General features: G+C 44.6%; 1 protein-coding gene across 8 annotated transcripts in view; it reads left to right on the top strand.

The window, feature by feature from the left end:
* LOC135247822 (neurabin-2-like) overlaps positions 1-25,385 on the top strand; it is a 48,629-nt gene extending 23,244 nt beyond the window's left edge. For 7 of the 8 annotated variants that reach the window (XM_064321714.1, XM_064321710.1, XM_064321709.1 and 4 more), the window contains exons 3-11: positions 8,177-8,309; positions 8,450-8,570; positions 9,935-10,039; positions 13,301-13,436; positions 17,008-17,151; positions 18,021-18,074; positions 18,517-18,746; positions 19,239-19,353; positions 21,039-25,385. In XM_064321714.1, coding sequence (XP_064177784.1) covers positions 8,177-8,309; positions 8,450-8,570; positions 9,935-10,039; positions 13,301-13,436; positions 17,008-17,151; positions 18,021-18,074; positions 18,517-18,746; positions 19,239-19,353; positions 21,039-21,092 — 1,092 coding nt within the window. In that variant the 3' untranslated portion in view covers positions 21,093-25,385. The remainder of the gene's footprint in view (positions 1-8,176; positions 8,310-8,449; positions 8,571-9,934; positions 10,040-13,300; positions 13,437-17,007; positions 17,152-18,020; positions 18,075-18,516; positions 18,747-19,238; positions 19,354-21,038) is intronic. The other variant, XM_064321716.1, reaches the window with a different exon arrangement.
* Positions 25,386-26,558: the final 1,173 nt, after the last annotated feature.

Raw genomic sequence — 26,558 nt, 5'->3', positions numbered from 1 at the left:
ACACTGCCAGATCAGAGTCTGTCCTTGGTGTCTCTGCTGTCATACCACATCAGGACTGGAATGAGGATAATGGACTTAATTGACACTAAACTGATATGACTCCTTGTTTGTGAGGGGAAGTTAGTGTTACAGTGGGTTCCTGTTGATGTAAAAATGACTGCATGTGGTATGCTTAGTGCACGTTAAGTGCTTCATATTTTACACCTTACATGCACTTTGCACCCACAACAGCCGAGTCTTTAGTTTGGCAGTTCTTCTAACGCACAGACTTGTTCTCCCGGACCCAGCCCTAAATTTCCCTGCCGAGAGAGGTAGCGTATCTCCGGCTCGTCAGACAGGTCAGCTTTATGTGAAGTTGAGCGCTATGACATCTACGTCTGCCCAGTCAGTTTAGGATATCATTGCGTCACAGCGCAGGCGGATCAATGCAGCGTGACTGCGAGCGTGATTTATTCATCCTCTCTCACTCTCTCGCGCTCTAATGTCACCGTGTCCTTTTTTGTCCGCCTGAGGGACAGAGCCGGCTCTGTGGCTGCCAGCTGCCGGCTCGCGTCACATGGCAACTGTGCGCTCTCCCCGCCCTGCCAAGTGTCCGCTGGTCGTGCAGTTCCCCACTGCGACGCCCCTGCGCAACGCGTGAGCCCATTTTAAGCCCTGGTGTAGCTCCGTGCTGTGGAAGCACTGCGGCGTGTCTGAAGGCCCAGCGCAACGCAGGATACGGTCTTAAGCACTAAGTGCTGCTCTGTGAGTGGGCCTGCTGGAACACTGCTGCAGAGCTACCGGACCGCTTGAATCAGGTTAGCTAGATGTTGTGGAAGATGTGAGGAGGGCAGGGCCAGGTGTCAGGCCTGTCCCCTGTGTCCCCCCCAGCTGAAACTGCAGCTAGTTTCCTAGCAGAAACATTGCTCTAAACCCACTTTTTGAGGGGAGTAATTGTATCTCCCCCTGCTTTGGCTGTGATACTTTGGTTTTTTACGCTAAGTTCTGTCGCACAGGGGGTGTTCGTTCTCTAGTTTCAAGGTGCAAGGATCCTGGTAGTTACTGTAAATTATAAATGGATCCCTGGTTCAGTTGATACATATGAGTCGACTGGTGTTTACTAGAACTGTAGACCTCCAGGCAGGTGTGTTAATTGTTGTCAAGATCACAGAGAGATAATGGTCGTGAATCCTGACTCTGGACAGGAACAAAGAAAGGTCTACGTCACAATCCCCATTTGCGCCTGACCTTTGCCTGCCTTTTTAAAAAAATATGTGTGGTTTCTATAGTAACCGGGCCAGGACTGGTAAAGGGAGCATTGTGTGCGTCCATGTTGTTTTCTGCTCTCGTACGAGTGTTAGACAGCTATAACAACATCATCATAAACTGGGGGAAATAAGCGGGGTGACCGGTGGTGCCACTCTGCCCAGTGGTCAGACCCGAACGCGCCGAAGGGAGCAGCCGCTTCGCGGGCTTCCGGCGGGAATTCTAAGCGGCGGCCTCGGAAACAGGAAGCACTCCACCTCGTGCCGTTCTTATTATCCCTTGCCCTCATCGCCCTCCTCATGCAACGCATCCCTTCCCAATGCCGGCCTGCATTCGCTAGAAACAGGAGGGGGCTGAGAAGGCGGCGGCTGCTGTGGGTGTGAAGCTGGCCTGGCCACACCGCACCGGCTGCAGGGTGCCCCCCCGTCGCTAGCCGGCCAGAGCCAGGCAGCGATCGGTTACGTATGAAAGGCAGGGCTGTCCGTTTGCTTTTCTGTACGTGGAGCCGCATTCCTCAGAGTCCATCACTGCCATACGGCAGGCAGCCTATGAAAACCATACCGTTTCCATGAAAACGCAGAAAACTCTGATTGTGGTGCAGGCGGGAGGATTTGTGGGACTACCTGGTCCGGGAGCAAGGTTGGGCGACAGGGGGGTGGGGATCTCAAGCCTTCTGTCGCTGTCCTGTGACCTACTACTGCTCACAAGCAGAGCAACATCCCTTAATCCCAGTGTTTGTCCCCAAATCAACAGACCCACGTGCTGCGACACACCACATTTGGCTCCGTGTCCGTCTCTCTCGCTGAAATATGGAGGCTGGAGGTGGTGGGGGGGGGGGGGGTGCCGAATGCGGGGGTTACCATGACCGGCTGTATCAGTTGGGTTGTCCCAGTTTAGGTCAGGGTAGCGTTTTCCCCTCCCAAAAGACAGGCTGTTCATGTAGACCAGGGTCCTGTAGAGATCTCGTTGAGCTGCTAATCATTAGTATGCCAAGTTAGGGTTGATTGAAGCCTACAGGATGGTAGATCTCCAGGAACAGGGTTGGGCACTGTGGCTTAGAGATTGCGGCATTGCCTGTGCAGAATGTGTTGCTTAGCCCATCGTTTCTACTCAAGAGTGGTTTGTCGATGGCTTTTTATACTTTCCCGGGAAGTCTGTGTGCCCCTAGCTTTAGATGAGGGCATTTCAACCTTTTCTGATTCCGGGATCCCCACCCAGGCTCAAAGGCATCCAGGGGAGCCCCCATCATAAAAAGGGTTATATTTAAAAGAAGGTTTTATATTTTGAAATATTTCCCCACATCTATACATAGTAACTGCATATCAAATCTGGCTAGGGACCCCCTGCAGTACCTTCAAGGACCCCCTCTAGTTTGCAAACCCCCTGTTGAAAACCGAGGCTTTAGATATAATACAGTAAAAGAAGATATGTTCTTTCTCCTTTATGTACAACATTGAGGATTCTTTAGTTGTGGAGGAGGTTGGAATTTAGATTTTCTTATCATTTAATGTCAATCAAAAATGTCTTCCCACGTAAATATTCTGATGGTCAATGACCGTGTGCCAATAATGTTTGAGATGATATGAAGGGTTTAGATTGACAGGCTAAATTAGAGTTTAACACAGGTGATGGTTTGTCCTTCTCCAACTGGCCTGCGCTCTACCTCCTGCTAATGATAATAATGCCCGGCTAATACCAGCTTAGGGTTTTAGCTGTGATCACTGATCATGCCATGAAGAAGCAGCCCATTCAATAGGGAGGGAAGGAGTGATCTATGACTGCTGGCCCCTCTGTGACCCCCGTGTCCTCAATCTGTCTCCCTTACTCTGAGTGACTGCTGAAGCCCCCCTGCATCTCCGTCTCCATCTGCATAGATTAGCCACTGTCCAATTCCCCCAAGCTGTAACACTTGAGAGTTATGATGTATCCATGGGCAGTGTATAACAGTTGACAGCAGTTGTTATTTTTAAATTACATTTTTAAAAATGTATCAGTTAAAATTCTTATATTATAAACATATTTTTTTTATGTTTGCTGAGTTTTTCCTTGGTTTTGAGTATGCACAGATACACTACATGGCCAAAAGTATGTGGACACCTGACATTCAACATCTCATCCAAAATTATGGGCATTAATATGGAGTTGGTCCACCCTTTGCTGCTATAACAACCTCTACTCTTTTGGGAAGGCTTTATACTAGATTGCTGCATGGATTTGCTTCCATTCAGCCAGAAGAGCATTAGTGAGGTCGGGCACTCATTGAGCGCTTAGGCCTGGCTTGCAGTTGGCTTTCCGATTCATCCCAAAGGTGTGGACGGAGTGTAGCACAGTGGGTAAGGAACTAGACTTGTAACCGAAAGGTCGCAGGTTCGATTCCCGGGTAGGACACTGCCATTGTACCCTTGAGCAAGGTACTTAACCGAAATTGCTTCAGTATATATCCAGCTGTAAATGGATACAATGTAAAATGCTATGTAAAAAAGTTGTGTAAGTCGCCCTGGATAAGAGCGTCTGCTAAATGCCTGTAATGTAATGTAATGTGTTGAATGGCGTTGAAGTCTGGGCTCTGTGCAGGCCAGTTTCTATATGAACCTTGTTCTGTACCCGGAGGCATTGTCATTCTGAAACAGGAAGGGGTCTTCTACAAACTGTTGGGTAAGCACAAAATTGTTTGGAATGTGATTGTATGCTGTAGCATTAAGATTTGCCTTCACTGGAACTAAGGCACCGAGCACAAACCATGAAAAACAGCTCCAGACCAAGGAGTGTCCAGATACTTTTGGTCATATTGTGTACATGTAAGTACTACCACATTCTGATTTGGTTGATAGCGTTACGTGTAGTTTATGAATATTAGACCACATGTAGAGTGCCCTTCTCATGATGAAGTGTGCCACGACAGAATACCTCAGCCTCGATTTCTGCTTCCTCTACAATCTGTCCTTAAGTCAGACAATTACTGCACTTGGCTGACATGTATAAAAATCTTAATAAGAGTGGAACCAGTGGAGATTCTCCTCCCAACAAGATCGCTTTTCTGCTTCCCTGTCATTTCAACCAATGAATCACAGGGCCAGCACTATTGCAATAACTTGTGAAAATAAACTGAAGAGGCATGCTTTGATCCCTGGGCCAATCAGCGGCTTCCACCTCAGGATTACTGCTGTGATCTGTGCTTTAATGCCTTATTCTGACCTGACCTTTTGGTTTGGCGAGAGGTCCATATGGCAGTATGTTTGGATCAAGTTGTATGCTGCCTTAACCAAAACACACACACACACACACATGCAGACGTGTGCACATATACACAAAGTGTGTTTCAATGCCAGAAGAGTGAAGGTTTAGTAGTGCAAAGTGTAGACATGCCAGTGTTATCTGCCAGTTTTATTACACATTGAGCACTGTTTTCTACCTCATCTGCCCTTCCTGTTCTATTACCTTTTGATTTGGTAGTGCTCCTGGGGCCAGTCTTTGGGTCATACCACATTGGGTCGTACCGTCATTGGCTGGCTGGTCTAATCACTGCCACATTGCCACAGCCACTCTTTTACTGCAAAGTGCTGACTGTGACTGGTTTTGGGCAGTTTCAACTGAATTCTGTATCCATGGGTGGTGGGGGTTGCGGGTTTCAAAGGGGGCTAGCGCTACTGTAGTGTATATCTGACAGCATTTGTAATTCAGTCTGCTGCCAAATGCCCTCTTTACAATATCTCTGGATGTGTGCCTTTGAATCTGACTTGTGAGCTCTGGTTGCAGTACTGCCAGAATTTTCTATAGCATTAAGAAAATAAAACGGAAGCAACTCTCCATGCCCAATGTAGGATTGTCACACCACATTTACAGACTCTTGAGACACTGTAAAGAGAAATCTGGTATGGAGGTGGGTTAACCTGTTCTTAGTGTCTTGGGCCATTGGATTAGAGATCAGAGTCGCTGATATGTGGGGACCAAACAGACAGTTTGTTGGTTCATTTAAAATGTAGTCATTATTTGTAACATTACTTGAGGAGCTGCAGTTTTTTTCAGTGAAGGTTAAACATTGGTTATTTTAAATACAATAACATAACCAAATACATAACCGTTACATGAATGTTTCTTAAATTGAGTTTGTTAGTAGGTACATGGATGAAAACCATGATGTGCAGGTCAGAAGTCGGATATTAAGGCGAACGTGTTTTTGAATGGCAGTGCTTCAGTCAATGTAGATTCTGGGTGTTCGGACAGTGTAAAGAAACCGTGGTGACCAGTGGCACCGGCCTCCTTTCCTCCCAGATCATCCCGGAAACCTACACAACAGAAACTTCTCGCCACAACTTCTAGACCAGAGTGAATTGTGAGCAGGAAATTGTGGCAAGGCCATTTGTGCCAATGATTCCTGAACAAAATGCTTCATGGACATTGCCATTTTTTGTTGTATTTTAGGAGGGTTTGTGAAATTATGTGGGGAGCATAACACATCTGGAGATGTAAAGTTTTTGTGGGCATGTCATTTTTTTTTACTTCTCATAGTTCCTTCTTATTACTTGACCCGTTTGTACAAGAAGATACTTATTTCTGTGTACTACTGCGTATATTATATATTGTTTTTTTGTAAATGCATCCATTGTTATCAGCCCAATAAGCAATTGCACAGCACTGGTGATCTGTGTATTAATACTGGTTTTCAAGTGGCTATTGGTAGGGGGCCTGTTCTGTAGAACAGTGAGAATACTGCATGACTGAAATGTCTGCCCTCTAACTGCAGCAACGAGGAACAATCCCATGTCAAAATGCACAACTGCTTCGCTGGGCAGTTGCTATGGAGACGGAGCCACGTGACCAGAAGATAGCATTCAAGCAAACAAGCAAAGAACTGCTGCTCGTTGTTTACAAGCTGAGAAAAAGAAGAGAGCAACAGAAAGATGAAGAAAGGAAGAATACAAGAGAGGGTTCAATGGGAAGGAAAAGAGAGAAAGGGAGCGAAAGAGAGAGAAAGAGAAGAGGGGGACGGGGGAGTAGGAGAGAGAAGAGGGAATGGGAGGGGAAATGGATAATTATGAGGTTCCGTGGAACAGACCAGGAAGGTCTCATTGGTGAAAAATTGATGCTACTTGGCAGGGAGGAGGGAGATACAAACTGAGAGAGATGAAAGGAGAGGAGTGGAAGATAGAAGGCAATGGGTCAGAAAGGGTGGTAAACATCCCTTTTATCCTCCTGTTTCATTTATTCAGTTTGTAATTAACACCTGTTCTCCGTTATCAATAGCGTCACGAGTGTACAGTGTTGCCTGACGCACTATCCCGGATCCTTTACACCACTGTGAAGTCATCCGAGTGTATTGCAGTGACAATATCAAAGCAGTTGCGGAGGTTGCTGTACTTAACTCCCAGTTGTTGAACTGATGATGGTTCAACGGTAGCATTTGTACTGGTTCTGTGAGATTACACAGAAAGTAAATACATAATGATGGAGGAATCCCATCCATAGTTCTTGTAGGCAGGTATCATGCAGATTATTTTATTAACCACGAAATTGTGTTTGCCCTAAAGACTGAAAAAATGAGGTATCCTAATCTTTGATTGTGATTGGTCTTTGTCAAGCATGTAATTCCATATGGTGAGATTGTAAGCTCAATTGTTAAAGGTGAAATTGCTCGATTGGCTCCACTCTGAATTTATGGTTTTGTTGCAGTTAAAACCTGGGGCAAGGATATTGCCTTCCAGAATAGAGTGAAAAAATAAATGCTTTATTTAAAACGAGATATTTTTTTCTGGCAAATTTGCGGCACGTTTATCACAGTTACATTGTTGCCTGAAAGTCCAGAATAGCTTTGTTGTTTCCAAATGTGCCCCCCATATAAACACATGCACACACACACACACACAAACACTTAAGTGTGTTTATAGTCTGTAGTTAAATGTCTATATTCATCTCCATCATCCTCAGTCTGTCTCCAATTAAGAGACAATTACCACAACCTACTTGTGTTACACCTAGCATTGTCCTGTTTTATTTTGAACCCAAAATAACCTGACTCATCTCTGCCCAGCATAACAACTCATAATGTCTCCCTTGTCTCAAAATACCCATTGCTGAGGTAAACATTATGCTGCACTTTGGGGACAGAAGGGGGCATTTTTCAAAATGGCTTCTGCAAAGCGATGGCATTTTATATTTAGGAAATTAGGAAAAGGGGAATGTCCTTAGATCATTTCAGAAAAGTATGTGTGAGAGCAGTGAGGGAATGTTTTGACCACTAAGATGGAAGTCGCCAGCACCCATTACTTTCACATTATCTCTCTCAGGGGGGTGGAGTTACGCTGATCGGTATGGCTACTGTAAATAATTTTGGCCAGCCTATACAGTTAGACTCCTAATTGAGATGCCTATATCGTGGTCTATATTGAGATCGAGGAGCTCACATTAGATCCAGGATTTATGATGGGTTGGAAAAAGCTATATGCTTTATGACCATTGCAGCCGTTTTGGAATCTGGCAGTGCCCAAATGCTTAGCCTTGCATGTGATTGATTGGCTACAACGTAATATTCAATATTATGTGGAACATACTGTTACTGTTTGCTACCTTATTGACATAGAAATCATCATTGATGGAGGGGGTTATCCATGAATAGATAATATCTTTTTTAATTTACTTCCTGTTTTGTCACGTTAATAAATATCAGAATGTGAAGAATATCACGCTTCACATTTTATGTTAACACTAGATATGAATCACCAAATTTTATGAACCCAAGACTTGCAATCCTTAGCTGTGAAGTTTTTCTTGTCAGGAGCTTATTACAGTTTAATTTCTGCTATTAGCGTAGATGAATTGTACTCTTACGCAGCCCTTTCACAATGCAGGAACTGATTGTGAACGTGAGGCTGTGAAACAAAATGGCGGTCGGCTGCCCGCCTCATCCACTGTAACCCTCCTGCCTTTCTCCCAGGTCTTCACGACCTACTCCAACGAGGACTACGACCGGCGCAATGACGACGTGGACCCCATGGCGGCCTCGGCCGAGTACGAGCTGGAGAAGAGGGTGGAGCGGCTGGACCTTTTCCCCGTGGAGCTGGAGAAAGGTGCGGCCTTCTCGGGAGGCCGAAATGCCCCGACCGCGCCGCTCTGCGCGTCCGCGTCCAACCGGCCGGACGCGTTTAACGTCGGCCAGAGATGCACGCGTTCGTATACCGAGCTTGTGTTCCGTTTTGCCTTCGCTCAGACGGAGACGGCCTGGGGATCAGCATCATCGGGATGGGCGCGGGGGCGGACATGGGCCTGGAGAAGCTGGGCATCTTCGTGAAGACGGTCACCGAGGGAGGGGCAGCACACAGAGATAACAGGTACTGAAAGGGGGGGGAGGGGGGGGGGGGGTCTTTCAGTTTTTGATCTTCCCAGAAACATCATGCCATTGCTCATTAAAGAGAGAATCTACAGTTTGCATTTAAAAAGAACACTTTTTTGAGATTGATGTCGAAGGGTCAGTACCCTGTGATGTTGGGGTGTCGGTTTAGTTTACAGGGGCGGACACTGCGCCTTTCAGTCTGTTCAGCAGTCTGTGTATCTCAGTGTGGCCTTTCCTATAGCATCTGCTAGGGGTATGAAAATCTCTAAATTATGCGCATCAATGAGAGCTTTCTCTGTGAAAAGGTGCAACAAATTTAGGCCAGAAAATCTGACTAGCAGTGTTACTGTTCTTATTGAAGGAAAGCTTTCTTGACATTTTGCCTGTACTTTATTTTGTTGAGTATTTATCTTTTTTAAAGATTCACTAAACCCAACACCTTGTTACTGTTGTATCCTGTCAATGCATTTTGAGTTTTTCACTCTGTACTACCCATCATAAGGTGCTTTTCCATGATTTGCACGATTATATAGGCCACATTATTTTTGTTTCTGAAGTCCGCTCTGTGATTTTTAACGTTAAAAGCACATCCTGTCTGTAGTTTGGGTATCGCGTCAGTTTAAACTGGATTTTTGCAAATTTAGAAAAACAAAATCCCCCCGACCTAGTAGCTTTTAAAACATTTAAACACATTTTTGGCACCGTGCAACCATTTGGCAATTTTCCATGTTTTGCCCATCCCTAGTATCAGCCCTCTCTCTAGCTCTCGTTATGAGGACAGGGGTCATACAGTAGTATCTGACTGACCAAGTAACCTGGAATAGAGTAGCTATAATTGGAGCCATTACCAGGCTTTCCCCCTGAGTCACCCTGCAGTCATGCGTGGAGCCCAGCTGCCTGGGTTTGCCTGTCAGACTGAGGCTGCTGCTGCTGAAACAGTCACGCTACACCCGGTGGCGCTAGCACGCGCCGCTAAGTCTCCCTGCCGCGGGCTGTGAAAGCAGCGCAGCGCGGTTCCTGCGCAGCTCTGCTGCGGCATGCAAGAGCAGTGCTAGCGTTCGGAGTGAAAGGGGAAAGTGTTCAAGGCCTCAGACACCATCTGTAGCACCATGCGGCGCAGCTCACCCTTAGGTAATCTTTTGCCCAGAGGCCAATCTTCAGAATGCGCGCTGCGTTAGGCCAATACGTTGGGGTTTTACTATAATCCTGCTGTAGCACTTTTCCTGTTGACTGAGTTGAGTGAATGAGTATGTGAGCAAGTGAGTAAGAACATTTGAGAGTGAGTAAGTGAGCAAGTGAGTGAATGAGTGACAAAAATTGCAAAGCAGAGAGAGTGAGCTTCTTCACCTTGTCTTCTCCCAGGATTCAAGTGAATGACCTGATCGTGGAGGTGGACGGCACCAGTTTGGTTGGGGTGACCCAAACCTTTGCCGCGTCGGTCCTGAGGAACACCACAGGAAATGTTCGGTGAGGCCACACTTACCACGCACAGTGTCATAAGGCCCTCAGCCACTACAGTGAGCACGTTGTACCTCTGTACAGTGATTTCACATTAGATAAGAGCTTCTGCTAAATGACTGCATGTGATGTAGGCATTTAGCATCTTTAGCATTTGGTAAAAGATCACCCAGGGCCTTCAGTTGAAAAAATTGAAATGGACGCAAAGTCACCTGTTTAGAAAAGCACTTCACGATGATGACATTTACAGGGCTTGGCAAACTAGTGAATTATGGGAAATGGAGGCCAATAGCCCCAAAAATGTTCACTGAGTTTTGCCTGCTTCTTGCTGAACATCTCCTCTGCTAAGAGCGTTGAAGGTTTGGGTGTGGGCCCTGCATTGCGCCAGCAGTCCCTTTAAATGAAAACTTGGGAACCACAGAGCGCGAAAAGTTCATCCTTTACGTGAACGAGGAGCCAGGAAGAAAGCTTTAAAAATGATTAATCCAGTCAAATCGCCGTGGAAACGGCCGTCAAACGGGTCCCGGAGTCGACCCCCCCCCCCACCCCACCCCCACCCCTGGCGGCCCTCCTCTGTCATCCTGCGCTCATTCATTATTAAGTGCCTGACGGTCAGCGGTATTGGCGTGATTGTAAGTGTTATTGGACGTGTCTCTAATCGCAGAACCCCCAGCCCGCCCCTCCCCCGGGTCCCCAGGGATACCAGGGTCGCTCCTGTATAATAGATGAACTCTGACATTGCAGGACAGGGGGAAGCCATGTCTATTAATAAAGCGGCGTCAGTGATTGGACGAGATGGGGAGGTGCGCGTACAGTATATCACTGTAAATACAGCTGATCGTACCAGCTGTTCTGAGGGTGAATTTCTCCCCTTTACCAGTGCACACTACTAGTACACAGCATGGCCATGCACATCCAATGCACATAATTAAAAACACACTTGTTATGTAATCAGATTTTGTAAAATAATAGTGATCATTCAGTGAAATTATGAATATGTCCCCTAGAAAGAGTCAGCATGTTTTGGGAAGCTAGGGAATTGGCATTAAAATAAAAATAACTATTACGTTCTAATCGCTTTCCATATAGAATAATGGAGGACCATACGTGAAATTTTGTGTTGAGGAAAAAATGACTGCCTTAGCGACATTCCGGCAAATGCCTCAAGCTCGAAACTTATACACGGTTTCTTTTTCACAGAGTCTGCCTTACTTAAAACGCCATGTTTTTTATGGAAAAGTCTGCAGGTGTCTCTGTTTCTCATTCAAGTACAAGTTCCTGCCTGTCATAAGAAGTGAGGTGGCATAACCTCTGTTTACGTACACGGCACTAACGGCTCCTGATTTAGACGATCGTTCTCTGAACCCGCGGCACGAATTCGGCGTTCTCCGCAGCTCTGTGGATGGTGTTGTTTTTATATGGAATAATTAGCCGTTTTTTTCAGTGCCGCTCCATTCAAAAGCAGCGCCGCGGCACTTCCTCCCGCTAATTTGTTCCCTCGCACCCAGGGTGAGTCACGTACCCCTACCCGCCCCCCACTGTCGTCTGTCGTAGTGTGCTGAAAGAGGGGCACTAGGGCATTGCACCGGTGCCCCTCTCCCTCCAAACTGACCCCTAGAAGGGAAGGAGAGTCGGTGATAAGTGCGTTATTGTGTGGGTGCAGAGAGCTGCCACATTTCATCTTGTGACAGACACAGTTCCTGCAGTCCTGCAAGATTGACGTGACCAAGCTACCATGTGTTTTGACAATAACAAGGCTTTTGATATTATATACTTTGATTTCCAAAATGCATTTAATAAGGCTCCACATGAGAGACTTATTGGAAAAATGAAGACATGAGGAATCACAGAAGGTATTTCAGAGTGTATTTGGAACTGGCTACAGGGTGGAACACAAAGAGTAGTAGGAGGGATATTATCTGAGCAGGGAACATTGGGAAGTGGAGTCCCACGAGAATCAGTGCTGGGAGCACTGCTCTTCCTTATTTATATCAATGACCTTGACAAGTACATAGAAAGTACATTAGTCAACTTTGCCAAACTGGGAGGCCCAGCTAATAGTTTGGAATGTACTAAAGTAATCCAAGAAGATGTAAACAAAATCCAGAAGTGGGTGGAAACCTAGCAAATGAAATTCAATGTAAAGTTGGGGAATAAATACATTCAGCAGGTTTACTTTATGGGAGGAACAACTTTGGAATGTGCTCAATTTGAAAAAGACTTGAGGTTAATGGTTGATCAGAGCCTTTCAAGTTCTAGGAACTGTGCTGTAGCAGTAAAAATGGCTAACAGTATTCTGAAATATATAGGCAAAGGTATTGAGCATAAATCTAAGGAATTTATACTTATCTTATACAATACATTTGTTAGACCACACTTGGGAGTATTGTGTGCAGTTCTGGGGACCGTAATACAAGAGAGATATAGAGGCTCTGGAAAAGGTTCAAAGAAGGCCAACCAAACTGATTCCCGGTATGAAAGCTAAAAGCTATGAGGAAAGGAAATTAAGATGCTTTTACAGCTTACTAAGAGGAGACTTAGGGGTGATTTGATTGAGGCTTTTAAATTCTTTTTTTTATTCAAGGGAATTAACAAAGTGAACTACAAGTGATTCTTCAAGTTGAGTTGTGTTAGTAGAACAAGGGGACATAAATGGAAATTAGCAAAAGGTAAATTCCATACAGACATTAGGAAGAATTTTTTCAGACAGAGAGTAGTCAATGTGTGCAATAGCCTGCCAGGTCACATAATAGAGGCAGTATCTTTCAAATTTTCAGATTTTCAAGACCAGGCTTGATACAGTGTTAGATGCTATGTAGTCTGGGGATAATCAGAGCACTAGGTGCAATTTAGTTTGGAAAATGGCGGGCGCTGTTGGTCTGAATGGCCTGTTCTCGTCGTTATGTTATGTTATGTAGGTGTTATGACCACCGCACAAGTGGACTATGTTCGCTGTCCACATAATATTTGGAGAGTATGTCTGGGTGCTTGACACCTGTAAAACTCCTGCAGATTTCTTCTCATTCTAAAAGAAACATCTATGATTCATCAGTATTCAGAAGAACAGAACTAGTGCATGATTTGGAGAACTAGCAGCCACTATCCCCTCGGGTTTGTTATGGGGTTTTTTGTTCTGTGAATATGTTTCTACATGAACAGTTAACATACGTTTGTAACTTAAGCACTATTCTCAGGAATCCCTACTCCCAAATTCTGAGTTCTGAAAGCCTCTGCCCACCACGTGATTGATTGGCGTTCTTCTACCTGCAGGTTTATGATTGGACGGGAGAAGCCTGGCGAGCAGAGTGAAGTGGCCCAGCTGATCCAGCAGACCCTGGAGCAGGAGCGCTGGCAGCGGGAGATGATGGAGCAGCGCTACGCCCAGTACGTTGAGGACGAGGACGAGGTAGGTGTGCCGTTGCTCGTTCAGTAGGTGTGCCGTTGCTCGTTCAGTAGGTGTGGCGTTGCTTGTTCAGTAGGTGTGCCGTTGCTCGTTCAGTAGGTGTGGCGTTGCTCGTTCAGTAGGTGTGCCGATGCTCGTTCAGTAGGTGTGGCGTTGCTCGTTCAGTAGGTGTGCCGTTGCTTGTTCAGTAGGTGTGCCGATGCTCGTTCAGTAGGTGTGCCAGCTCTCAGTAGTGTGCGTTGTTTCAGTAGGTGTGGCGTTGCTCGTTCAGTAGTGTGCGTGCTCGTTCAGTAGTGTGGCGTTGTGTTCAGTAGTGTGCGTTGCTCGTTCGGTAGGTTGCGAGCCCTCAGAGTTGCATGCTCGTTCAGTAGTGTGCGAGCTCTTCGTAGGTGTGGCGATGCTACGTCAGAGTTGGCGTTCTCCTTCGTAGGTGCGTGCTTGTCGTAGGTGCGATGCTCATCAGTAGGTGTGGCGTTGCTCGTTCGTAGATTCCGATGCTTTCAGTAGGTGCCCATGCTGTCAAGAGGTGTGCCGTCTTGTTTGCTTTTTGGGAGTCAGTTCAGCTCTTGGTTCTGGCCTACTCTTCTTACTATGTTCCTGTGCCTTCCTGATACCATTCTTATTTTGGAGGCACCTCGCTGTGGAAAGGTAGAGGGTAGAAGTGAGCACGTGATATACTAGCTTTAAGGAGACTGTCATTCTTCCAAAACAGCTTCTTTACAGATATGCTAGAAAGGAATCCTTTAATTTACAGGGAAACGATTCAATACCATGAAAGCACACAGGAGCAGTTGCATTTTGTAAATGAATCCAGAATTGAGAATACTATGCTAGCAACGTTTTACCCACACAACATTTAAAAAACCGGTCTGTTTAATCATAAATACGAAACGACACTACTAGTACTGAGGTGAGTTTTTCAGGGAGTTGATCTCATAATTGTATGCTTTGTGGGGAGGCTGCTTCTCAGTCTCTGTACTTTATGGTCTCTGTCTCATTATGGAAGCAGAAGTAGCTTTCTCTACTTCCCGAGCCCAGAACGCATGTCACTCAAACGCTGATGGTTCGTCACAGCGCCCACTCGCAGTCTGACCGGCGGCTGCTCGAGCATGTGGTCGTCCTGACCGTAAATCTGGCTTCCACGCAGCGACGACCGCTCTTTCAGCAGATTCCGCTCCCTCGTCACCTCAGACACCACGCCACGGGCAGATGTCACAGTCAGGACCCGGCTGAACAGTCGGGGACAGACAGCGAGGGGAAATTCCTCTTTAATTAGCGCCGTTCTTTGTTCTGTTAAATGCTTGACTCTGCATCAAATCCCTCGATCCTGGCATCAGTCTCGTTGAATTTAATCACTTCACTAGAGCTCTCAAACTCCCATCCTGCAGGGGGCAGCATTTCCATGTATTTGCAGGTTTCTGATTTCAAAAACAGCCAGTATTTGGAAGACTCTTGTGTGGACTCTACCATCGAGTGCTAAAACACACCCGAAGCCAGCGGACACTGCGGCCTTCCAGTATTTGAGTTTGAGATCCCTGCACTTTATCGAACCAGACTGAGCAGACGGAAAGCCCATTTCCTTTAAGCTTGAATTTTTAAAAACGGAACAAGGGTTTTTTGTTTGCGTGGTTATCGGTGATTGGTGTTGCTCTGATTTTTGTGCTAGCAGGTGTGGGGTGAAGCTGAGAGATGACAGCAGGATGTGAGGAGGGCTGATGTGGGGGTGTTGCTGCGTGTCAGTGACACACAGTTCATTATTATACTCGGAGATCCTTCCTGCCCCCCCTCATTTCCTGCCAAACTAGGCTTACTGAGGCCCGTCTTTACCTACATGGCAATGAGAAGTGAATGTCTATTAATCGTTCTGTGTGTGCATGTGTGTGTGTGTGCGTGTTTGCGTGTGCATGTGTGTGTGTGTGTGTGTGTGTGTGCGTGTGTTTTTGTGTGTGTGTGTGTGTGTGTGTGTGTGTGTGTGTGTGTGTGTGTGTGTGTGTGTGATGTGGTGCATGTGCTTGTGTGTGTGTGTGTGTGTGTGTGTTTGCGTGTGCGTGTGTTTGTGTGTGTGTGTTTGTGTGTGATGTGCGTGTGGTGTGTGTGTGAGTGTTGTTTGTGTGTGCATGTGCTGCATGTCCTGTGTGTGTTGCGGTTGTGCATGTGTGTGTGTGGTGTTTGCGTGTGCATGTGTGTGTGTGTGTGAGTGTGTGTTTTTGTGTGTGTGTGTGTGTTTGTGTGTGCATGTGCGTGCATGTGCTTGTGTGTGTGTGTGTGTGTGTGTGTGTGTTTGCGTGTGCGTGTGTGTGTGTGTGTGTGTGTGTTTGTGTGTGCATGTGCGTGTGTGTGTGTGTGTGTGTGTAGTGGTGGAGGCAGGTACTCAGACCAGGCTCTGTTTATGTCAGGAAGCACAAGCCCCTTTGAGAACAGAAGGCCTCTGATCCATTGGAAAAGGAGGGGGTAACATGCAATGACTCAGTTACTGAAAGAAGGCAGAAGCATTGATTTTTCTTCTGTTTCCAGTTAATGGCTTTTTAACATGGCTTTGTGATAAGGGATTACCTGTGGAGATGACAAATGGAGCCTTCACATGTTGAACATTTTATGCCTCCCAATATAAGTTGTGCAAATTTAAACTTTGAGTCATACCCAAACTCCGCCACACAGTCAATACAATATGTCTGTCAGTACGATGTTAAATATAACGTTGTGTAAGTACAAAATGGTGGCAGACCCACAGTGTGGTGTTCTGTTTTGCCCTGGAGTGTGCTTTCCATTTGAGGGAAGTTTTTACTTGGCTTTTCACTGACAGATTGCACCATCTAGAGGCCGCGCTACTACAATGCAAGAAGATGACAAAAGATGACAGAGTAACATAGCAACCCCAGGGTTGTGTGAACACTTATGGGATTTGAGACAAAGTGAATTCTGGGAAGGCAGCACGTAATGCCGCGGGTAATAAAAAAAGTGGTACATCTTCTGGAAGGCACCCGGTGATCAAACCCCTCTGCAACTGGCTCTGTGGTCCCACTGCGTAATGGGGTGAGCAGTTATTGATCTCTGACAGTTCGGCCAGACGGATGGGAATCTCAATAGTACTGGCAGCTCATTAGGCCTGAGGGAATGTGACAGTTGGCTCTGACCGGCTCTGACCCATTCTTCACAAACTGGGCTCGGTTCACTTAGCAGCTCGGCGGCTGGCAGTATGTTTTCTCCCGGTCAGCTCGCTTGGAATCTGGCAGCTGTTGGTCTGCGGTGTGTGTGTAGATGGTGACTGTATCTATGCACGGCTGTGAATGTAACCTGAAGGGCTACTAGCATTACATTACCTGGTATGCTGTTATTCTACCTTTGTAGAACGATCACGCACAATTGTTGCTTGCTAAATGGACCAATGGCACAAACAGAATGTCACTATGGCAGGAAACACACACACACACACACACAGCCATGGTAGATGGATATACACATATCTCAGGTCAAAACAAGGTCTAAGCCCTTAGTTGATTGATGGCATCAAGTAAGTCGACACGTTTTTGGCGACTCTCTGTCACCCTGCCCGTGCTCCGTTTGTGCCCATCAGACCGGTGAGTTTGCCACTGATGAAGAGGAGGAGATGAGCCCCATGTTCCCCAATGCCATCGAGGTCTTCGATCTGGCCGAGAACGAGGACATGTTGTCCCCCATTGAAATGGACCCTGAGAAGCTGGCCCACAAGTTCAAGGAGGTAAGGGAAGGGGTGGGGGGAGGGAGTATTTTAAGGCTGCCACTTTCTTAAACATTCAGTAGGAATGTGAATATCCAGCAGTCACTCTGGTCCTATGGGATGTGCATGGGGTTACCATGGCAATACCTACAGAGCAATGGCCATCCATAGTAGCTGCTCATACTGTCCATTAACGGACTATTTACTATTGGAAGGATGAATAAGAAGTCCTTATTTACAATAAGATTTACAACGCTTGTGTTGTGAAGAACATCATACCCACAAACAGAAAATATATGGTGGTGGATCTTTTTAATATTATGGGGTTGTTTTGCATCTACTGGTCCTGGAGCTCTTGTTAAGCTCAACAGAATAATGAAATCCAGCAAATAGCCAAACATTTTGGCCAGAAACCTGGTTCCCACTCCCAGGAGGCTCAAGCTTGATGCCAGGCATAGTACCTCAGAAAAAAACAAGAAATGCAGACCTGACCACAGAATGACTGTTTTGCCATGGCGATCTCCAGAATCTGATCAAAAATCTATGGTTTGAACTGAAGAAGGCAAGACTGAAGGACTGAAGGATCTTGAGTTATTATTACTTGTATTATTTATTTCACAATATTTGTAGTTCATATTTATCAAGGATGTGAATATATTTGGAGGGCATTGAATATAAGAGTTAGGAAGAAACAAAAGCCTTAAAAGCCTAATTCTCTTGCAAAAGGGTTGTGCTAGTTCCCACTTTTCTCTTTGCATATATAGCACACTAATTTTAACCACATCATTCATCCTATATTTTATATGGGTTAATGTGTACTCCTTTAAGAGGAAAACTGTACTGGGTAATGTTGTCATTGTATGTATCTGAGGCGTCTGTTCTCTGCCCAGCTCCAGATAAAGCATGCTGTAACCGAGGCCGAGATCCAGCAGCTGAAACGGAAGGTAGGGCTGATACAGCGAAGGCTACGTCATAACAGCATTCTGCTGGCCGTTTGGCCCAATGGGTGCTGTGAGTTTAAATTGAGCTCTTTGGGGATTGGCTGAAGAGAATATGTCTATTATGTCATATTATGATGAACATCACACCAATGTGAAGAACCAGTCTGTTCCAGTGCTATGAATTTTAAAATGTCGGTGATGCGTCATTCTCTATACAGAAATAGAACTCCCATTTTTATTCTTTATCCCTACAAAAAACTGTCATGACTAAGTCAAGTGTTCTTTAACTTACATATTGTGTGTTTCAATGTCTGTTATGCTGAAAATCAACACAAATGGGGAATTATTAGGTCCCTGTACTGGAGGACCGTGGAATAGTCTCTAACAGTGCTGGCTGCGTTGCATTTCTAAATCTGACTGATGGCGGCTGTTACTCACTGTGCAGCTGGCGCATGCAGAGCAGGACAAGCTGCGCTGGCGCATGGAGAAGGCGCAGCTGGAGCAGAGCGTGCAGGAGAACAAGGAGCGCATGGAGAAGCTGGAGGGCTACTGGATGGAGGCGCAGAGCCTGTGTCAGGCCGTTGACGAGCACCTGAAGGAGACGCAGGCCCAGTACCAGACCCTGGAGCGAAAGTACTGCAAGGCCAAGCGCCTCATCAAGGAGTACCAACAGAAGTAAGGGCCCAGGGTGTTCTGGGACTTGTAGTTATGAGTGAACCTGAGGGGTGGGGGGGGGTGGGGGGGGTGGGGTGTTGTGATTCAGTGCTTAATAAGAATGATCAGAAGCCTGGAATTAGCATTCCCTCTCATAACACGTTTAGTGAATAGGGTTCTGTGGAAAACTAATAATAAACTTACTCTGACAGGTTCATACAAAAATGTCAACCATTTCAGCAGCTGCAGTATTGTTCAGTTAGTTATTCTTTGATGGCTTTAAAGGCTGCTGAGGTCTTCTGTCACAGAAACATTGCTCTTATCACATCTGTGATACAGGAGCCACTCTTTTGGAATGATATGCAAATTTTATTAGCACCTATATTTTACTTTAACATTGGCAGTCTGAAAGTCAACGAAGACGAGAAATCCAGAACGTTGCAGTTTCTGTTCTGCTTTACGGCCGCCTGTGTGGCTCCACGGTTCTTGACACAGAAGTCTCTGGTGTTTCAGAGAGATTGAGTACTTGAAGAAGGAGACGGCTCAGCGCCGGGCCCTGGAGGAGTCCGAGGCGTCTCACAAGGAGGAGACGGAGAAGCTCCAGGATAAGGTAGTGGAGGAGGCGCAGGTGAAGAATGGGGGGGGAGGTGTTGTTGGTAAGGAGTGTGTGTGTGCCGTGACACGTTGAAGGTGTGTGTTCTTGTGGGTTGTTTCATCGTACTGGTGTCTGTCTGAAGTGGGGGGGGGGTATGCAGTTTATATATGTCATAAGTAGGGCCACCAGTTTGTCTCGACCATGTGACCTGCAGGGATTTAAACTTGTATTTCAGTGATTGTCCTCCAGGGATCCCCATTGGCGCTCCAAAGACAGTCCCATAATCGTATGGTTGAGTTTCTAACTGAGACATTTATCAAAACAATTAGTCAATCTAATATGGGGAGAGTCAGGAAGGAAAGTGAACATGGATGAATGTTTAAAAGCTGTGAAAAGCATGTCTTTGAGCCAATGGTCCTCACTCCTGGTCCTGGAGAGCCGCAGGGTCGGCTGTCTTCCGTTGTTACTCAGAACTTGAATAGCACAGTGATTGAGCAGTTAAAGCAGTTGATTACACAGTTAACTCCAGTCTCCTGGTTTCTTGGATCTGAATCAATCTCTGATCTCAAGAAAAAAGAAAAAACCAGCAGACTCTGTGTCTTTCCAGGACCAGGATTCAGTATCACTACAGTAAAAAGAAAAATGCATCCATATAAAACAGGGGTGTCCATTCTTATCCAAAAAGAGTCAGTGCGGCTGCAGGTTTCTGTTTTGGCCCCAGGACTATTACACTTGATTCTACTTAAATTTGATGATTAACTGGTTGAAAATACATTTTTTACTAAACTTTTTGGTGCAAGTTAAATGTTGTATAACTGCTCTTATTTTTAATTTTGAAATTTCCCCACTGCTTCTAACCAATCCTATGACATTTTAAAATACTGCAGCATGTGTACGGTAGTAAGTAATCAAACAGAATTTGACATGTGAGTGTCGCTTGCAAACATTGCTGTCAATAGTCACCTATGCTTAATTAGTGTCAATTACTCTATTAACTTAGATTATTATGGTGGTCTAAATGGGACAATTGAGCAGGGGCTTGACAAAGAGGCTATCACGGCCTCTAGCTGGTGGAGTACAGTGCGGGAAAACAAGGGGAGACTATCTGGTGGGCCTAGTCATTAGCCAAAAAATTTTTTTTTTCGTTTCGAGACCAATTAAGGCCCTCACGTTACAGCATCTCTGTCCTTCAGCACAGAGACATTGACTTCTCACCGTGCTGTCTGTTGTTAAAGTGGATTCCCTCAGTGCTGATTGGTTGCCCACACCAGTCCCTGCTCAACTAATCCACATTGCATATTCTTTAAAAGGCACCCATTGAAGCAGACTGGGAGTAAACTGGGTAACAATAATTTGGTCAGCAAACCAAATAAAACCATCGTCTGCCACAAAATTTAAATGGATTACTTTAAATGGTGCTAACTGGCATAATGGAGCCACTTAGTTAAAGACGTGGTAATCTGACTGGCTTGCAGCAACAGTTTTATCATGTGAAAAATAAATACTTTTCATCCCAGATATTTAAGATTGTGCACAGTAAAATTTTCCCCCTGCTTCTCTTTAAGAGCTCAAATGCTCTCTGCTTAATGGATAACTAAGCTAAACACAACTCACCCCCTCTGACTTTCTGGGTGGAATGTACTTTAATAAACGCCTTGTATTGTTGTAAAGGATCTCATTGTATCCAGAAGATCTCATTTTTGCCTTTATCCCCTCAGATAACGGATTTGGAATCCAAGGTGGAAGCACTGAAGACCTCTAACCCCTCATAAAAGTGAAATGAAGAGAGAGAGGTGCCTTTACCCTGGCCACCATTTTAAATTCCTTTCGCTGGCAGATTGCAACAAAGACAAGAAAAAAAAAAGAGAAAGACTGTTTGGACGGGATCCTGAAAGAAGCTGCACTGGGGGGTGTGGGGTTAATGTAAGGGAACAGCGTATTTCCATCTGGCACCTTTCCTCCCTCGTCGTCCAGCCCAGGGTGTCCAGAGGTGACTGGTTCGCTTTTATGTGCATTCAGGTGTCTATTGTTGAATACCATTTCTCTATAGGCCCATGTAATTTCCGAATGTGGAGATCATTGTCTTGTGTGTTTCTTTTGGGTTTTTTTTGTTCATTTTTTTGGGGGGGGGGGGTTCCATTTTATGTACTAGCTGGGAATACCGCCCCTATTGGCTGCCTGCTTATTTTGATGACTTGCCCCCTCCAAGGCCGAGGTACTGAAAATGACAACACTGAGGAACCTGGCTATTCACGATGTTTGTCTGTCCGGATCTCGTCCTCCAGTGTGTTGTAAATTATCCGAATTGAATTTTTTTTGATCTCATAAAAGTAAACAAGTGCCCCTGTTTTCTGCCTGCCTCCATTGTCAGTGAACCTGTTTGTACAGATGAGATGCAGCACAGTATACCCTATGAGGTGGGCTTGGTTTGTATATATTCTTAATATATATATTTAAAATACAGTGGGTGAAAGTGAGAGAAATTTGGGGTTTTGGGAGTGCTGGACAGTGCTCTGTAATTGATGGGGCAGTGGGGAATCTTAAGGAGAGAGGCATTTGAAGCTTTGATTTCAAATGTATATATTGTACAGGCCACAAAATAGGCAGTTGGAACTTTTTGGGGGGGGGGGGGGGATTTTCTACTACCAACTGACAAACAGGGTGTGATGACGTCCAAGCATTCAACTCAGTTCAATTACTATGTCACTTGTGGATTATTAGTTAAAGATCAACACTGATGTTAGTTTGAAGAGCAGTAGCATATGAGTTTTATATCTGAGATGAATGGAGAACGTGTTTGCCATTCATCCAAATGCCACATCCTACCCATGTTATGAGTAACAGGATTAGCTTGAAGAGGGGACGGATTCCTTGCTTTCTCCAAGCTCCTGAAATAACGTGTAGACTGCTTCAGGTGGTTTGTGTGCTAATTAAATAGGAATTCAACAAACAAAAAAAACTGGAAAAGATGTAAACACCCAACCAGTTAATCCACTTCGGATATATGATGGTTCTCTGTGGCTCAGGCAGGGGTTTGAGTGGCTTGTACCAGAAAGGTATAGCTGCCTTGACTTTAGTCTTATTCTTCTGTGTATTTAACTGACTGCTCAGTCGTCTATTTTTAAGTCCCCATTGACTCCAACGGTTTGTCGTCAGAAGCATGTGCATTCAGTACTTTTGTCTTTTTTTTTTTGCATTTATTCATCCTTGATTGTCTGAGGTCACAGACCTGTGCTGATTGGACCCTTTATTTCTCATTCCTGGTGTTACTATGGTAGCAGCGCAATACAGTACTGGTGTTTTCTCAGGACTTACGTGCAGCGTGATTTTGGAATGCTCACATTCTCACTGAAAGGTCATTAAGTCGTTTCGGATTTTGTTTGCTTAATTACGTAGCTGTTGTGTAGCAAGTCTGTTTAACGGTCCAAAGCGGATGTTTCTCTTCAGCCTCTGAAGTGCGGTCGGCTTGCAGTTTTCATTGCCTGTATTCTACCCTGGTGGAATGTTGTAAAAGCCATTAGAGATTTTAATAAGGTGGTAACCAAAGCAAATGGGGAAAGGTTATGTAAGGCTAACTGAGTTACAGTGCCCTGCTTCACCAGTGGATTAGTGCTAAGAAAAGCATGTCTGTTCTACTGCACCTTGACTCTGGAATTGCCAGCGTGTTGTAAAGAATGTCTCTGTTTTCACCTCATTTCTGTGTTACTGCTCTCCACTGGGGTTTATGTTACTTTACTTTAGTAATTGCTACATTTCTTGCTGGCCACTTCTGCCAAAATCTCACTTACTGTGCTGCAATTTTTAATCTGTTGAGCTAGTGACTTAAGCTTTGCAAAAAATGTTTCCTTTCTTTTTTTGGGGGGGGGGTCATATGATAAAAAACACACTCCTGTGAGTGCCATTCCTGGATCCGCCTTGAAACCATTGGGATCAAAATCTACTCAAGGAAAGAAAAACAAACCTCTCAGCTGCGTGCATGGTATACATGTGCAAAATGATGCTCATTTTTATTTTATTTTGGAGCTGTTTCTTAACTATAAGCAGAGATGAGAGATGAGAACAAAGGGAATGAATGTCCCGTGTTAAGTACGCATATATGAGGTGCTGATGCATTAAGTGTTAATCCTGTGTTCCCCACCCGTATTGTTTAAGATGATTTAATTGCAGTGTTTGGACCAAGTATGTCTGTGCCATCGGGTAGTTGTCATTGCTGTGATTTCCTCTGGGGAAATTTCTCACTAGAATCATTTTAGCGCTGAAAAAGTATTTATTTACAAATAAAAGTATCTTCAGCACTCTGCTGGAATGCGGGCATAGAGTATTAAAACCACGGTAGTATAGTGTATCTTGCAACGGACACATTGGACATCTTATTTTATTGAGTAAGTCAAACGTATTTAATTCTCAATTCAGATTTTGTCACTGATTTGACTGGTGCCTTTGTACTGCATGAGGCGAGAGCAAAGGCAAACTCAAGAATGTCTTCAGTTCTGCTTTCCTTCTGAAAAATAGTGCAATATCATTAGGGCAGAGTCCTCTATTCTTTGTATTAGCTAGAGCATTTTTGGTGTTGCCTGTACACTAGAAGAAGCTGGCCAGCTCATTGGTCAGGGCAAAAGGGACTCACAGTTTGAGGGCAAGATCATTCAGCAGTGAAGTCTGTGGCTGCCGCTTTGCATTCGAAATGTCCGAAATGTCATTCATTGGAAATCTGCATTCGGACCTGCAACTGAGCAACTGAAGCAGGCCTTTTGTTTGCATGTTAATCACCATGGTTACTGTCATCATGATGTATGGCCAATCCCGTTACATTTGTATCACTGTAACTTGCGCGATTGTTCAGGGACACAGACAGGAAAACAAACTTTAAACCCAGCGGCAAGCGGACCGGGGAGTGGGTGCCAAGAGAACCAACATGGCGGGTGTACTGGTTTTGGCAGTGTACCACACTGGAAAGCACATCAATCTCCCTCAGTGTATTATAGCCATTTCATACATTCCTGTTTTATTGATGCTTGATCTACCTTTTGTATTGAACGGGAAAACGAACTGCCTGTTCTTTTCCTTTGCTGAACTGTTACGTAAGCAGTCATACACTCCTGCCGTCATTTGCTTCTTGGCAAATGAGACTCCCTGCGTTGGAAATGCCCTTGCCGACTTCAACAGCATTAGGATGGATCTGACAACCATAAATCCCAGGAAAGCAGTTTTATTCTGCGTTTTTCAAGCTGTGCTTTTATTTTCTTGAGGTTTTTCAAATGAAGACAAGGACAAGACTGGCGGAGCAGAACTCCAAGTGAGAAAGGAACATCAGGAACCACAGCTGGAACTTCCAGCCAAATGTCACCCATTTACCTCTACCATTACAGCCAAACTGCTGACATGTACTAACCTGCCCAGTACCACTTCTGTAACGTTCTGTATCTGATGGTGTGCAGTGCTTGTGAGTCTCTCAAACTAGTTGCAGTAAGAAGTGATGATATTTGAGAGCCTACGTTTCAGTTTTTTACAGAGTGGTGGTCTGCCACAAGTGAGCCAGTTTGTACAGAGGCAAAGGGAAAAGCCACACCTGTAAAATGTGGTGAGGTAGCATGCTTGAAACTGCGTGCAGGAAAACAAAGAGACACAGAGCAAGTGGGTATCAAGTCTAGCAGTGCAATGTAATAGACTAGATTTAAAGCAACGTTTTCTTACTGTATTATACAGCTTTTTTTAACAAGCACCTTGAATTGTACATTTTGCTTTTTTGTTGGTGAGGTGTGTGCGGATATTAAATGCCTTGATATTGTGATAATGTAGCAGGAAATCATTCCAGATACCTGTTTCAACCAAGGGGAAATTAGAACTAATCCTGCATTAATACGCAAGCATTACTATTTGAGGACTTTTTATTTTATTTTTTTTTGGAACTTTTTCCCCTCTGTAGTTTGCAAAAAAAACCCTGGAAGGGGAAAAAATTCAACATTCATTTGTTCCATTTTAACAGTTTCACTCTGAATCAAGTATACATTATACATTCGTGCATAATTTACAGTCATAAATAAATAGGGATGTGCTGAAAAAAAGAGTCTAATTGTGAAATTCATTACACTGTGCGTGCTTATTGTAAACCTTTGTGTAATCATACCTGCAAGAAACCAAAGTGCTGCTGGACCCTGGATATGAAGATTGCCGAAAAGCAAACTACAAAGTATGAGACTCATCCGCCCATTTTGATACCCAATTCTGGACTGTGAATTGAAAACACAGTGAGAATGCATAGTAGGAATAGGTTAATGCTGTTTTTAAACACTCCAACTGATGATACGGTAAATGGACTACATTTATTTAGCGCTTTTATCCAAAGCACTTTACAATTGATGCCTCTCATTCGCCCATTCACACACACACACACACACCAACGGTGAAAGGCTGCCCCATGCAAGGTACCACTCAGCTCGTTGGGAGCAATTAGAGGTTAGGTGTCTTGCTCAGGGACACTTTGACACGCCCAGGGTGGGGGATCGAACCGGCAACCCTCCGACTGCCAGATAACCGCTCTTACCTCCTGAGCTATGTCGCCCCTATCTATCTAGATAAACTAATTTTAATACAGATTTTGCATACATTTTTGTTCATAAAATAACGGTTAAGCACTCATTCATATGCTGAAGCTGACATGTTCAGTTCCTTGTTTTAAAGTAACTGTTTTACAAATAATTTCATGTCACTATAATCTACAAATTTGCTGTCACCTCAGATATGCTCATGCTTACATTTTCAGTTACATGTTTTGACACCCATGATCAAGGTAGTTGATTTTTTTTCTTCTTCATTCGATAATGCACTTATTGTTAATCAACTAATTTATTTGCAACTCAGTTATACTACGAGTGGACTATACACAGATTTTAAGATGTAGGTAGGCTTGTCACAGTTACCATTTTGACACCAATATTACTTCCTTTGAAAATACTGTTGATACCAGTATTACCAGTATAAAAATTACCTTCAAACTGATCATTGGTCTCAACATGTCCATTAATTTCCCTTTATTAATAAGTGTACCAACTATCCGAATAATCCATTGGCAGGTAAACATCATGTTCAGGAGATTAAACAAATGTATAAAAATCTGTTTTAATAAAAGTACACTTAACAGAAAAAAATATACACACCACTCGCTACTGCAGTAGCTTTCAGCAAAAGCTTCAAGATCTTTTAAATGACAAAATCTGCGCACTGCAGATCTTTGTCAT

Source organism: Anguilla rostrata, chromosome 2 (genome assembly GCF_018555375.3).
Source record: "Anguilla rostrata isolate EN2019 chromosome 2, ASM1855537v3, whole genome shotgun sequence".
NCBI lineage: Eukaryota > Metazoa > Chordata > Actinopteri > Anguilliformes > Anguillidae > Anguilla > Anguilla rostrata.
This window is presented reverse-complemented; position numbering and strand designations above follow the sequence as displayed.